Here is a 13,782-nt window from a genome sequence, read left to right as displayed (position 1 = left end):
GTTGTGGCAATGCAGTGGTGGACGACAGGGATCTTTGGCTATGTTACTTTCCTCATTCATGTAGAGTAATCCCCTTCCTCTTTTTCTCCTCCTTCCTTGTTCTCTCCACCAAATGTTCCTAACAATTCAATAGTGTATTTACGTACTAGTCTCTCAGGGTTCTGTAACTCAGGATTTTCTTTAGCACCCATTGCTTCAGCTGCAGCTTCTAAGACCTTAGAGACCGTCTTGAGAAACCAACCCTTGGTTTAAATATTACTGCAGGTATGTTTTTCTTCCCCTTTGTCTCTTGTAATTGGATACTGAGTTAATTCTGTTTAGATACTGTCCTGTGTTTCTGGAACTTCGAAATTTAGTAGAAAAACAAATTTAGGGAAGGTGGTGAAGAAATTTAGGGGGTGGGATCAGCAAGTAAATTGCTTGAGCTGGATTTTAGCCAGGATACAGTCTGGCTAAAAACCAAAACCCCCACCACCTCTCCCTTCCCCATGGACCCTACCTTTGATGCAAAATGCAGGGCACTTGTTGCTGACCACATTGTTCGGTGTGTGCCCCCTGGCAGTGCCTAACGCTACCTGCAGCGCCGAGGTTCTATGGAAGTCTTCCCTTTGTATTTCCTAATTTCAGTATTTTAGCTGACAATTTTATATGGAAACGAATGACTAGCTAATTTGTCAGTGGCTTGACTAATTTTGATATCAAGTATTCAGATAAGCCATCGGCATTCTAACCATTCCACCCCCTCCTCTACCTGTGTGTTGTGTCGCTGGTCACTGTGCTGTCATCATACATTTTGAGCAGATTCTCTGTCTGGTCATCCTTCAGTTCCTTGGGTTCTTGCAGTCTACAGTGAGATGAAAAGCAGAGTGAGCTGCAGCGGTTTTGGTGGTACGCTGTATTTTTAACAGGACATGAGCAGCACGAGAACTGCAAGTTTCTGTCCACAGAACAGATACAGTATCAGCTCGGGCAGTACAAGCTTCCCTGTGCTGCCATGCCACTGTGCCTCATCTCTGAAGAAATGGGCTCACACGTCTGACAGCTAGGTCGCCATGGTGTCCCTGCTGAGTGCCAGCAAGAGCACTGGCTGTGTTTTTGAAATGTGGCTAAGTCTACTGGGGACTGGACTGAGACACATGAATCCACCTCAAAGACCCCAAAGCCCCTCTTCTTGGGGAAATGGCTCTGTGCTGTCTTACCTGGGCTCCAGCCGTTCCTTCACCTTAGCTATGGAGCGGACATAGGGGGCAATCTGTTTGGTGATGGTTGTCAGGTAGCTGTTTTCCTGTTTCAGCTGCAACAGGTCATGTAACTGTGCTGCACGGAAAGGGAACACATTGTAACAGGACCCAGCAATTCACCGTCTTCCAGAAATTGGGGCTTTGGTCCTGACTCTTAGCTTTCAGAGGGTGTTTTCATGGATGTCCTAAGAGTTTTTATGAAGTCATCTAGTATGTCCTCTGACCTCTTACGTCTCTGCGGGGCCTTGTTACATGCTTGTAAACTTTCTGCTAAGCCCAGGAGAGATGCTGTAAACCACAACCAACTGAAGCACCAGAGGCTGCCATCTCTTCATGCTGCAGTTAACCAGCCATCTATGGGAGAGATTTGCAAAGCTGCTATGCTGGTTAGATACTTCAATCTCTGAATATCCAGACTTCCCTCCAGACTCTGCTTTTCAGTTTCTCTTTCTCTAGGCTGACATTTTATTTTTTGAATTCTGTGGGTTTTTCTAGTTTTTGTTTCCTGTTCTCTTGCTGCTTCCTGGGCCCTGTCCACAGTCTGGTTTGAAACTGTGTTAGCAACTCTCTGAGCTACTGGGTGAGGATTTGCTTGACAGTTACCCATCCTGATTTACCTTCTCTAACAGAGTCTGCTCTGGATGGCTAGAGGAGGGGGTTTTGCTGGGCTGGACCATTCTTGCCTCGCCCGTCGGCATAGAATGAATGAGAGGTGTAGCAGATGGAGGACAGCAGGATTGGGGAAGAGAGGTCGAGGGATCCGCATGTGTGGGAAGCGAGGCTGATTCCTCTGAGTGGGGCAAGGCCTTGCTGTGCTTTGTGTGGCATTCCAGTACTAGAAGCCCTTGGAACGGAGAGCAGCAGAGGAGCAATTTAGCAGCTCTTTCTTACGTTTGAAACTTCCCCTTTAAACTAGAATGTGTCCTGACCCCACACACAGACTAAGTTAGCACGGTAACCCCTATGACCACTTAGCAAATGCATGTTAAACAGAGACGGTGAATTGGGGAAGAACGTCTCCCCACACGGAATCAGTGGGTTAGTGGACAGAACTGTCACAAATACCTTCATAAATTTCCTGTTCATTTGCCACCCTCTGATATGTTTCCTCCCAAATCTGAAACAAAAATAGTGAGCTGGACAGCGCATTGCAGTACAGGGCTGAAGTACCCTTTCCAAGGGACATTTGCTGAGCCTGTTTCTCTGCCATCATTCCAGGCTGGCAGAGCAATCCACTTTGCAGCTAACAACTTGCAAATACCGCAGCAACAGCAGCCCCTTCAGTGCAGACCAAGAGCCTGGCCCTTTTAATTGTTCTAGTAACTCAGGCTATGGCTACGCTAGCCGCACTGGTGCAGCTGCACCACTGTAAGTTCCCTAGTGTAGCCGCTCTAAGCTGATGGGGGAGCGCTCTCCTGTCAGCTTAATTACTCCAGCCCCCACGAGCGGTGGGAAAAGCACTCCAGCAACATAGTGCTGTCCACACCAGTGCTTAATTTGGCATAAGTTATGTCATGCGGGGATGGCTAATTCACACCCCTGAGCGACGTAACTTATGTCGACTTAAGCTGTAGTGTAGCATAGCCTGAGTGAAGCCTTTGCAAAACAAGAATAAGGCTGGTGACTTTCCATCAAACCATTTCCAGGGGCAAGTCTCCTAGGGCAGAGTCTGCATCCAGTACTGATGAGTGCGATTTCCTACAGACCACACCCTTACTCAAGATCCAAACCTACCTGCTGGCTGGGTACACAGGGATCAGGCTCCAAATGTAACCAGCCTCACTTGCCTCAGAACACAATATTGCTCTCAGCACATCATATAGCCTCGGGTCTTGAGCACAAAACAGATGTCTTTGTCTGGCAGAACTAGAAAAATCTTGGCAGCTAACGAAGATCTCTAGCACTGTACTGAGCCTAATGATTCCAGTATAATCTCATTTCACTCCACCTTGTCTGTCATCTTCCTTCTACCTTCCATCGACAGGAAAAAACCCTGCTGTGCCCAACTGTCCATTGCTATTTTCTGCTCATTTAAAGAAAGAGAGTAGAAATGTGCAAATGCTCTGCAAGGAGCCAACTATGCTAGAACAACCCCTGTTGCCTGCCCATTACGTGTCCTTCCTACTCCGAGATGCTCCATGTTCTCTCCCTGGGCTTGGCATTGGCATGACTCATCCAGCTGCAGGAAACGTACCTCTTCAAACGTGCTCCGCCTCATTTCCACAGATGAATACTCCGAGGCAATCTGCACGTCCATCTGGAGGGACTTCTGTAGGATCTCACTCATGATCTCTGTCTTGATGAGGGAGTGATGCTTTGTGAGGTCACGATGCAGCTCCTGTACTTGATCCTTCAGGTTCTGAATCTCCGTTTGCAGGGTCTGCATTAGAAATATGAAAGGGGGTGAGTTGCTGTGGCGTTTCCCTTTCATCCCGAGGAGACAGATGGCAATGGGTTTGGTTAAAGAACGGGAAAGTACATGGAAAATCCAGTATCTTTTGATTTCCTTGCTACTACTGTTTTCTCCTGTGGAAACACTATTTTACCATAGGCACATAGATGAGTCTTTGTGACTGGGTCACTGCTGAAGGGACAGAAGGCTGGCCGTTATATATGGTACAGACGAACTCTTCTAAGCCAATGGATTTCACAGATTCCAAGGCCAGAAGTGAGCTCTGTAATCCTGTATAACATGGGTCATGGAACTTCCCCAACGTAATTCCTAGAGCAGAGCTTTTAGTAAAACATCCAATCTTGATTTAAAAATGATCAGTGATGGAGAATCCACCACGACCCTTGGTAAATTGTTTCAATGGCTAATTACTCTGTTGAAAAAAAAATTATGCCTTATTTCCAGTCTGAATTTGTCTAGCTTCAACTTCTTCTCCCTGGTTCAGGCCTGCCCTGCATCATTACAGGAATTACGCCAGTTTTCTTCTGCCTCTGGGCACTGATCCTGTCAGGTAAGGGAAACCCCTTGGCCAGGGATAGCAGTCCCCTGGTCAGTGGTGAAACCAGGCTGTGTACTATACCTGCCCTCTTCCGTGTACTTACCCTGTACATGTTCTCATAGTTGCGACAGTGCTCAGTGAAGGGCGTCTCCCCTCCTTCGGCCAGCAGGACCTTGGTGCTGATGTAACGATGCATGGTTGGCTTTCGAACTATGGAGCCTGTGATGGACATCTTATCGCAGGGAGGGGGACCGCCTGTCACGATCAGCGTCTTGGAGCACTGACCACCCGAGAGCCTTAAGCAGAGAGCAGGAGTTTTTAGAACGTAGATAAGCAGTGCCATCAAATCAACTGCTGTCTCTGAAATTGCCATTCAGCAGAAGCAAACTAGAAAGTGCCTCCATCTGATCATAGTTGAAACAAGCATCCTCGGACCTGTCTGACTTTTGTGTCCAGTCTGTAGTGCAAGCCAGGAAATAGCCTCTTTGGACATATTTTAGTTAGTCTGCCAAAGAGAAACCAGCTCCTCTCCTTTGAGAGAGCTTTCTTTAGTACAGGACAAGGCTAGCAGGTCTTCGTTCTATCTGACAGTGTCACTCTTTCCACCAGGCAATTAGAAGATTCTAAGATCACAGCTGCCCTTTGCTGGGAAAGATATAGCAGCAGTTAAAGAGGAGGCCAAAGGTGGAAGAATTCCTGCCCATCAGCTCTATTTTACTCTCGCATTAACTGTATTTATAAAAGGCAGATCATGTGGGCTAGAATATCTGATTTCAAGTTTCATTTCTGACAATGTCTCCAAGGAAGCTCATTGCCCATGGCTACTGCCTCTGTCTGTGGGGGACAGATCACATTCTGTGTCAGCGGTTATGACAGGAAAGCAGCAAAATCACCACCTCTAATGAGGTAACATCCCCAGTGCCAATCCTGGTACAATGTGTTTTATTTAAAAAGACCCAGGCCTAGATCCTGTCCCTATCATGCAGTTACAGCACTGGGCAGAGTGGACACTTTACCTGGCTAACGCTTCATCTAATACGTTCTTGTTCTAGTCCCTGTTCATCTGATGGAGATTTACAATCATGGAAACTGCCTGGAGGGTCTATTACCATGTAATGATGGTCCCTGCAAGGAAACCCCAGTACAGTAGGGTGAGCACGATCCTGTAGTACTCAGAGTTCCTGTTCCCGTGCTACAGTGAAATTGTTCTAAGCATCATTTCTATTTGATTTCTTCTGAATCAGTCTGTAACTTTACATATGAAGGTGTTGTCGTCAGAAAGCCAGTAACTGAAGAATAGTTCTAGACCCCAGAGGTATCTATGAGGCTGAATACAAAGTGGCAGAAACACCCACAAGAACCAATCTCAACCCAGAATGACCATCAGAAACACCTCTTTAGGTATGGATTCTCTTGTGTTGTATCAAATGCCACCTGTGTCTGTTTTTGTCATCCGACCTATTGGCAAGAATGTCAGAGTCACAAAACCCTGATTCTTGGCCCCCTAGAAGAGTCTTGGTACAGAATCCCTGTATTAATTGCACTGAAAACGTCTTGCTGCCTGCACACAGTGCATTTATTGGCCTCTTTTGATGGCCAAAAGAAACAGCTCTTCTAGGGAGTTGCGAATAGGCTCCGAAAGCCAGATCCAAGGAGACAGGAACACAAGTTTCTGCAAAGTATCCCTGGGAGTAGGTGAATTCACTGAGCTGTAAATTTGAAGCTGAAAATTGCCAACCATTCTAGTAAAGAAGCAATATTTGGACAAGCATCAGAAAATATACTCACAGCACGATTTAGCATTTCGTCTGTTATCTAATGATAATCAAACTCTTAAATGGGAAGCACTTCCTATAAAGGAAGGTTTTGCATTCAGACTCTTCCTGCACAGTCCTGCACGCAGTAGCTGCTACCACCGTTCCATGCATTATGTAATGAATCAAGTCTCATGCTAGAATCAATGCTCACTGATCAGACGACGCAGCCGGACACCCACTCTGCAGTTCTTGCTGGATTCCTATCATCCAGCTCTCCGCTTCCCCTCAGAATCCAAGCCTTGTGAAAGGCAGCCCATTATATGTAGCTGAAATGTACCTTGTTACAAGGGAAGGGTGCTCTGAAGTCCCCGGCGCAATGATTAGTTTCCCTGAACTGTAAAATCCACTTGGAAACAAGCAGTGATCCCCATTTCACAATAAGAAACTCTGTCCTGTTTGCAGGGCGAGCAGCTGGAGCAGAGTGGAGGGGCCTAGGCTGCCTGTGACATCAATTGGCCTAAATATATCCAGTGCAAGGGAACTGTGCCCTGGAGAGTTCTTTGAAATTCTGATAAAAATAGTGGCAGACCAACAGGCTGCTCTGGGGGGCCTCAGCTGAAACCAATGACTCAGGTGAGCCCGGCCGAAAGGCAGGCGGTTTGTTTGGGGCGCTACGTGGGCTGGTGTTGGCACTGAGCAGAGGGCAGAGAGAGGACCTGAAAGCTTGCTCCCGGGACAGCCCCAGAGCAGCTGATCAACCAGGTGAGCGAGCGAGTCGCTGTCAAGATCACGGAGAACAGCCTGGGGCTCTTCATCTTCACCGTGCTGGGAGGGTGGTCCGGGGGGTCTCCTGCATTTCACGGGTGGCCAGGGTGCAGCACGGGCAGGCTGGAGGAAGTTGGTGGCCGCAGCCACAGCCTTTTTGCATCGCAGCCTGGTGGCCCCGTTAACCACACTGCATGCAGTGACTGGTGCAAAGGGAAGGGGTTTGTCTGTGCTCAAGCTAACTCTAGACAGAGACAGTAAAGAGTCCCTCCAGAGAGGCTGATGCTGTGAGAAGTGACTCCCCGAGAGACATTAATGGCACCTTGTCAATAACTGCAGGGGCGTCCGCAGTCGCTGAGCCACCAGGAACCAAACAAGGAGCATTGCTGGTTTCTCAAGGTGTGGCCCTTGCTGTGTGTGTGCGAGTGGCAATGGCAACACTGTACGAGGGCCGTACGGGGCCTCCCACATGAATATTTGTACGGTGAGGAGACCTCCAGGTAGGCAGGATATTTCGGTAGCTGGGAGGCAGAGTGCTCTTGCAGTTGGAGCCCAGCAATGGAGCCAGGAGGCCTGGCCTCTAAAGCTGGCTTGGCAATGTACTCTGCGTGACCTTTGGGTCACTTCCCCTCTCTGTGCCTCACTTCTGCAGCTGTGAAATGGGGACAGCGGGGTTCCAAGAAGTGATTAAGGAACCGCGAGAGCTTTGGATAAGAGGGGATCGATATTATCATGCCGGATAACTATACACATCAGCCTCTGTCACCTCATCCTCCAATAGCCACTAGTTACAATGAAAATCCTTTCAGTTATTCCAAATGATTTGTTGCACCCCATGACAGGCACCAGTTACGGTCTGAAATCAACAGTGCTGGGCTCACGGTTTGTATAGATTAGAACAGGGAAGGCTCCTACTTTGTCAGTGATTATTTTAATGGAGGAAATTCTTGGGAACACGTATTGCTTTCCTCCCAGACTTTTGCAATTTTAATGTTGTGGGATTTACCCATACGCTAAAGATGGCATTGGTCGTGAAGGGATAAATGCTGTCTGTCTTATGTCACTCGCCAGTGTTTGCAAGGAGAAGGTGGTGTGTATGTGGAGGAATTTCTGGCAGTTTTTCATGAAAGCTGCTGTTAAACTAATCACTTGTCTGTTGACCTGCTTTAGCCCTCACCCCTTGCTTTGCAGTAAGGATGAACCCAGCTTTATGAGTCTATCATATCCGGCCAGACTGGATCTCCTGCAAAACACAGACATGCAGCTCCCCTTGTGCTCCAAACCAGGTTTCCAGGAATTGCCAATTCAAGTCACTGTGCCTATTCCTGACATTAATCAGCACAGCTGTTATGCATTGTCCCTAGGACACCTCTCATCATGACAAAGTCAAGGGCAGCTCACTGGAAAGGTGACGCTACAAGGAAGCATCAGAGCATTTCAGACCAATGCACTGGGGTGGGTTTTAAATTAAAATAAACAGCCGCTTGTGGCAGGAATAACAAGGGGTGCTGCAGGTCAGGAGTGAGGTACTCTGGCAGAGCCAGGCGTGGGAAATTTGCACGGTGCTTGCTCACAATACACTTGCTTCAAAGGCTTGCTGTGAGGCTGTTCCTTTCAGGAGCACTAACCTCTAAGATGTGCTGGTTCCTTAATGCCAATGTAGGAATAGAACTGGTGTGTTTGAATGGTAATTCCACAGTCACAACAGTCTCAAATGTGCTTGGCATGCTGCCCTCTCTCAGCTTTGTATTTGATATACCGTGATGGCTTGTTACACTGTAGGCTGTTTGCCTCTTCCAGGATCACGTATTGATTATCCAATCGTTCTGTGCATGGGTAGTCTTTCGGGGGGGGATTTTTCAAAATTTAACAAACCAAATTTTCCAAACCAACTCATGAAGCTACTGTGGACGGAGGCTGCTCCCTGTGAGTCTGATCACTGATCCTGGTCAGGGAGTCTGTGACTTCTCCCTGAACGTGGAAGGACTGGTGACTTGGTGTGAGAGAGATTTACCCCATGTACAAATACATCCCATACCAACCTCTTCAAAAGACAACTGTTACAAGGCACCTTTAGTGCCCATCCCCAGAAAGTCTAAGTGATTTTGGAAGAACTTCACCGGATGGCACCACTAGCCTTACTGCCTGCTGGAGCCGGCCAGCTGGGGAAGCAGCGAGGGTGCACTTACTCCATGCTGCACAGCAGTGTCTATATTTCTGATCAGACTACTCCTGTCATCCTGAAATCAAGAAGGCAGCTGGAAGAATGACACGGGATGGCTCAGTGTTTAAAAGTCTATCCCAAATAGCCCAACAAACTAAGCCTCCAATACCTGACATTCCAGTTTCTTCCACCGTTTAATCTAGACTATGTTTATAACAGATCATGCCTCTAAGTACATGTTCAGATGCGTACAGGACTGCTCAGTCCTTTGAAAATACAACTTCATGTTGTTGTTTCTCTGGTAAATTGCAGTTTGACAGTCCTGCGTGAAGGTGGATCTCCTTTAATTTGTAGGGATAACCTCAAATTAGATGTAATTGAAAGAAACCCCCCTGAAATGTTTGAAGAGAACTCACTTTCTGCCTCCATCCCTGCTCTGACATGCTCCTGTGAGATTTCCAGCCCCAAAGTACCAGTGCGTAGTGATGCTTCTCCAGACCTCAGTGCTTTGCCCATCACTGAGAAAGTGGTGCTGGATTCTGCTGGCTCTGTTTTAGTAAGGTGCTCAGATGCATAGGTGAAATTAGATATGACACACATGGCCAGGATTCACTCCTGAGAGATGGCAGAGTAGAAGCTCAGCGTTAGCATCCCATGGACATTGACCACGCTCTTCTGGCCAGGATTCACCACCAGTGCTGTGCTACACAGCCACCTGGGCACCTTTTCTGGCTTATCTGCATTTTGTGTGAGCCACAGGTTAGAATTGCTACTTTCTTTCCAGCATACAAATCCTAAATTAGTATTTATCCTCCAAATCTTATTGTAAATATAAGAGGCTCCTGGAGACTGTCATTTCCCTCTCCCTCCCTGAGGATGTAGCTGAGAAATGGAGCATCTTACATGTTTCCATTGCTGATCCCTGGTCCAATGCCACCTCCGCTCACCACCACAGACCGGCGTGGATTCAGCAGCAGCAGTGGCTCCAAGCAATGGGCAAACTCCGTCCTGTATTCGGTGTTTATCTGCAGGAGGCCAAAAGGAGACCGATTAGAACATCTGGTAGGCAGGCATACCCAGCTAGATTCTGTTCCTTCAGCGAATAGTCTCTTGCTCAGATACTATAAAATGCAGTGGGCTCAAGACAGAGACAGCCCCTGAACTCGTCAGTATAGGACACTATGTTCTGTCTGAGAACCAGCCCATTCTACCCTTTGCTTGCTGGGGGAGGTGTTTTTCCTTGCAAGGAAGAATGAAACATGCTTTGGGAACAGGAAATAACCTTCCAGTCTAACGTGCTATCTTGGCTTATCCCTTGGGCAGCGATTTTGCTGCCAGGCTGCTTGTGTAAACGATGGGCATGCTGAAAGCGCTGTGGACTTGAGGCAGCGTGAAGCTGGGGAAGTAGCAGCAGTAACTCCAGCCTCTTAGACATTTGGAGGTGAATTGGAGGCAGGTTCAGGACAGAGCCCCAAAACCGCCATGAGAGGGTTGTATTCAATTCCAGAACATGGGACTCAAGAGACAATGGAGCCTGTGAGTTGGGAGGAAAGGGTTTACCTTGCTCGTCTGCGTAGGTCTCAACCGATGTGGAAGTTTGACTATTTTCTGGAGCCTCTCCATCAGTTGCTGAAATTAAGCAGAGTATTTTATGTTACAGCTTTCAGCTCCATGCCTTTTTGCCACAGTCCTGCACGCGCCTCCCAATACTGGCCAAGCTTTCAGACGTGATGGGAGGCCACATCTTCCTGTGCGCACCCGAGAGCGCTTGTGAAGCTACAAGGTGGATGGTGAAGGGCTTTTTGCTCAGCTCCACAAAAGAGGGGCAAGTAAATGTTTCCAGGGCCTTGGTGCAGTGACAGGTGCATGCGTCTGCACTTCTGAGTCTCTCTGGCCTGGAAGCCTGGTATAGACACGTGATGGCTCCTGACCTCGCTTTATTTCTGCTTCCTCGCTCCGCTGAGTGCAGAGAGTGCGAAAATAACCCCCAAAGTATGAACCAGTGAGCCAAGAGTTTTCCCACCTCAGGTTGGTCAGTGAATTTGGGGCAAAAGGCTGGGTACTTTCTTTACTCAGCTCACCCATCCCTTGCTTCCTGGTGAGACACACGGGTCTGGATCTACCTGGAAGCCAGCTGCTAGTGTGCGTTCCAGTCTCGCAATGTACTTACGTATCCCAAATCCAGGAATTCGGCTTTGTTCGCAGAGCTCAAAAAAGCAGAACAGGTGACCAGATGGACCTAGACATAATGACAAGCAACAGTGCTATTAATCGCATCTGCTGCAGCAACCCCCAGGTCTGGAGGGCGTGGGCACCTAGAAATGGGCTGTTCTCACTCATGGGGAAGTTCCCATTCCAGGTATAAGCAGTAAGTGCTAACCCAGCAAATATCACTGCCGCAGAGACAGTGAGGAGCCTGGCAGGGCCAGATGGAAAATCCGCACTGCCTGAGGACACAAAACAAAAGCCCTATGTGCAACAGAGCCACCCTTCCTCTGGGAATGACGCTGCACAGAATCCACCACTCAGAGGGACAGATCCCGGGAGATACTGAACACCTGCCATTCATTGACGTGAATGGGTCGGATCCTGCTCCTCGGAACTCACAGGAACCTAACTGGGCCCAATGGGAGCTACAGCTGCTCAGCACCACTCTGGTTTTGGCTCAGTTTCCCTGCTCCAGTGTCACTGTTTGTTTTCTGGGAAAACAGTTTCCAGGAGTGAAGTGGTCTGTGAACATATGGCCTTGCCAACAGATTGGCAAACACCCACCATGTTCACCAACCTCCCAGCATGGAGCTACATGAAGGTTTCTAACAATTCTGGTCTAGCACTACTTGAGACCTACTGCAGAACAGCAGGCAAACATGGTTGCAATTCCAAGGCCACGTAACCAACTCTTCGATTAGATGGCAGTTTTCTTTTCCTGGGGACTATCATGGAGTTGCTGCACTATTTCAAAAGGCCAGAGAATCCTTTGTATTGACCTAACTCGTCTGTAATTCAGCCATGAGCGTAGCTGGGAGCGAGAGGACAGGATAATTGAGTCTTGAAAGGGTCGCCTGAGATGGTGCATATGTTGCAGGAGGAGCATAGCCTGGTGTGTGCTGAGACTCTGCATGTGCTTACCTGCAGGGTGGGCAGCAGGGAGGCCAGGTGGGAGAGTTGCTCCTTAAATGCCTTTTCCTTCTCTTCATACTGGCTGGAAGTTACAGGGGAAAAAACCATTTCACTTCAGCTTAGAGACCAGACTGACCAGAGTTTAACTGGTAGGACTGGAGTAATTTATACATTATTATTAATTATTATTACTGCAAAAAAAATAAATCTGGTACATCGTACATTTCACACCTCACATAGTGGCTGTGTAGGAAGGGAAGCTGATAGTATATTACTGGGAAATACCCTTGACCTATCTGGAGCAGGTCACTAGGTAATTACACTTCACCAAGCTTGGGATCGTTATTCTATAACCTGGGCTGTGGATTAGAAGACGGGAAAACCCCTGCAGTAAGCTGGTGCTGGCTAATACACTGCACTTGCCATGTTGTTTAACGTTCAGACGCTGACTAAGAGGTGAGTGCCCTGAAACTTGGTGTTACTCATTTTTATTAATATTAAAATGTTTCACAGTCATAAGGACATTTGTGTTCCAGGCAAATATTTTTTCCAGGTTCAAACTGGGATCCAAGTTATTGCAGCTGGAGGTAAGAGCGACGTCCCAATCAACTCATGTGCACCTGCTTCCGGTGGAGCTAGTGCGTCGCTGTCCCCTCTGCTGGGGGAGCTGCCTTTGCTGAGGCTCAGCACACAAAATGGAGCTGCTGAAATCTTTGTAACTTTGAAAAAATATTTACGAAAAAGAAGGGGGGGAAGGAGTAAAGCCTGTAATTGTCCACTGCCGAACTATAAACCAGGTGCAGGAGTCACCACGTCACTGTCTTGTGGAGCTGCTGCCCTGCTCGCAGGGCAGCTGATGTCCAACCCGCATCCAGGACAGTGGGCCTACATGGAAGGGCGGGGGCAGGGCTGTGCAGGTGGGATGAGAGGTGCTCACTAATATTAGCTCCCGCAACTTTTATGCTCGTAGTCAGTAATAAAAACGTTGACACTAGAGGGCGCCTTCCTCTGTCAGCTATAGGTAAGATCTGCCATTTAAAGCGTCCAGTAAAATGGCGGGGGGGGGGAGTGTGTGTGAGAGAGAGAGAGAAAAATCAGTAAGGCAGACACAAATGCTGACAGCTGGCTCTTTGTCTGGGAGGAGAACAAAAACACTCTCAACAGCAACTTACTGAAGATGATCACAGTGGCCTTGATCCTGCCTCCATTCAGTGCAATAGACGTTCTTGCCACTGAACGGAAAGGGGCAGGGTAGGGTGTGGACTTTTGCAAACGTGTCCACTCTTCTTCACACACGTGCCAGTTCAGGTTCCAGCCTCTTCCTGAAAGCAGAGCAGCAACCCAGAGGATCCTCCACTCTACTCTCGCTGATCGGAATCAAGGCATCAGCTTTTCCAGGGACAGGCTCAAATGCTAGTCTTGGCAGGTGTGTGAAGGAGGAGTTGACTCTTTCTGTTAAATGCAAATGTATCTGTTGCTCTGCCCTCTGCATGTGGATTCTGTTACTGAATTGGGATATTGGGGTTTTTGCAGAAGCCTTTTATAGCTCCCCTTTAAAACATGGCCATCTCTTTAGTCTGTTACGTATCCCATCCCAACAGTAATAAATTGTGAATGTGTTAACCCACTGAGTCTGGGTTGGCCTTACCTCTGAACGGCTTTCAGAAGCATCTTTTTCCTTTCTGCTAGTTTCTCCTGCAAAAGGTAGAAATGATCAAACATTCCCATAGCTAGAGGCTGCAGTTTACAACTCCCGACACGGCGAGCAAAGAACCTCGCTGCTC

At 47.9% G+C, this 13,782-nt stretch overlaps 1 protein-coding gene across 1 annotated transcript in view; it reads right to left on the bottom strand.

The window, feature by feature from the left end:
- The window catches only part of RNF207 (ring finger protein 207), a 39,019-nt gene that overhangs the window by 1,857 nt on the left and 23,380 nt on the right, over positions 1–13,782 (bottom strand). Inside the window, exons 9-18 of the mRNA XM_077837496.1 lie at positions 13,647–13,693; positions 12,008–12,080; positions 11,049–11,117; positions 10,439–10,507; positions 9,782–9,903; positions 4,296–4,488; positions 3,436–3,621; positions 2,307–2,358; positions 1,200–1,317; positions 752–844 (exon numbers count right to left, since the gene is read on the bottom strand). Of these exons, the coding sequence (XP_077693622.1) occupies positions 752–844; positions 1,200–1,317; positions 2,307–2,358; positions 3,436–3,621; positions 4,296–4,488; positions 9,782–9,903; positions 10,439–10,507; positions 11,049–11,117; positions 12,008–12,080; positions 13,647–13,693 (1,022 nt within the window). The remainder of the gene's footprint in view (positions 1–751; positions 845–1,199; positions 1,318–2,306; positions 2,359–3,435; positions 3,622–4,295; positions 4,489–9,781; positions 9,904–10,438; positions 10,508–11,048; positions 11,118–12,007; positions 12,081–13,646; positions 13,694–13,782) is intronic.

This window comes from Eretmochelys imbricata, chromosome 18 (assembly GCF_965152235.1).
Source record: "Eretmochelys imbricata isolate rEreImb1 chromosome 18, rEreImb1.hap1, whole genome shotgun sequence".
Classification (NCBI taxonomy): Eukaryota; Metazoa; Chordata; order Testudines; family Cheloniidae; genus Eretmochelys; species Eretmochelys imbricata.
Note: the sequence above shows the minus strand (reverse complement) of the source record. Positions and strands in the feature narration are given on the sequence as shown.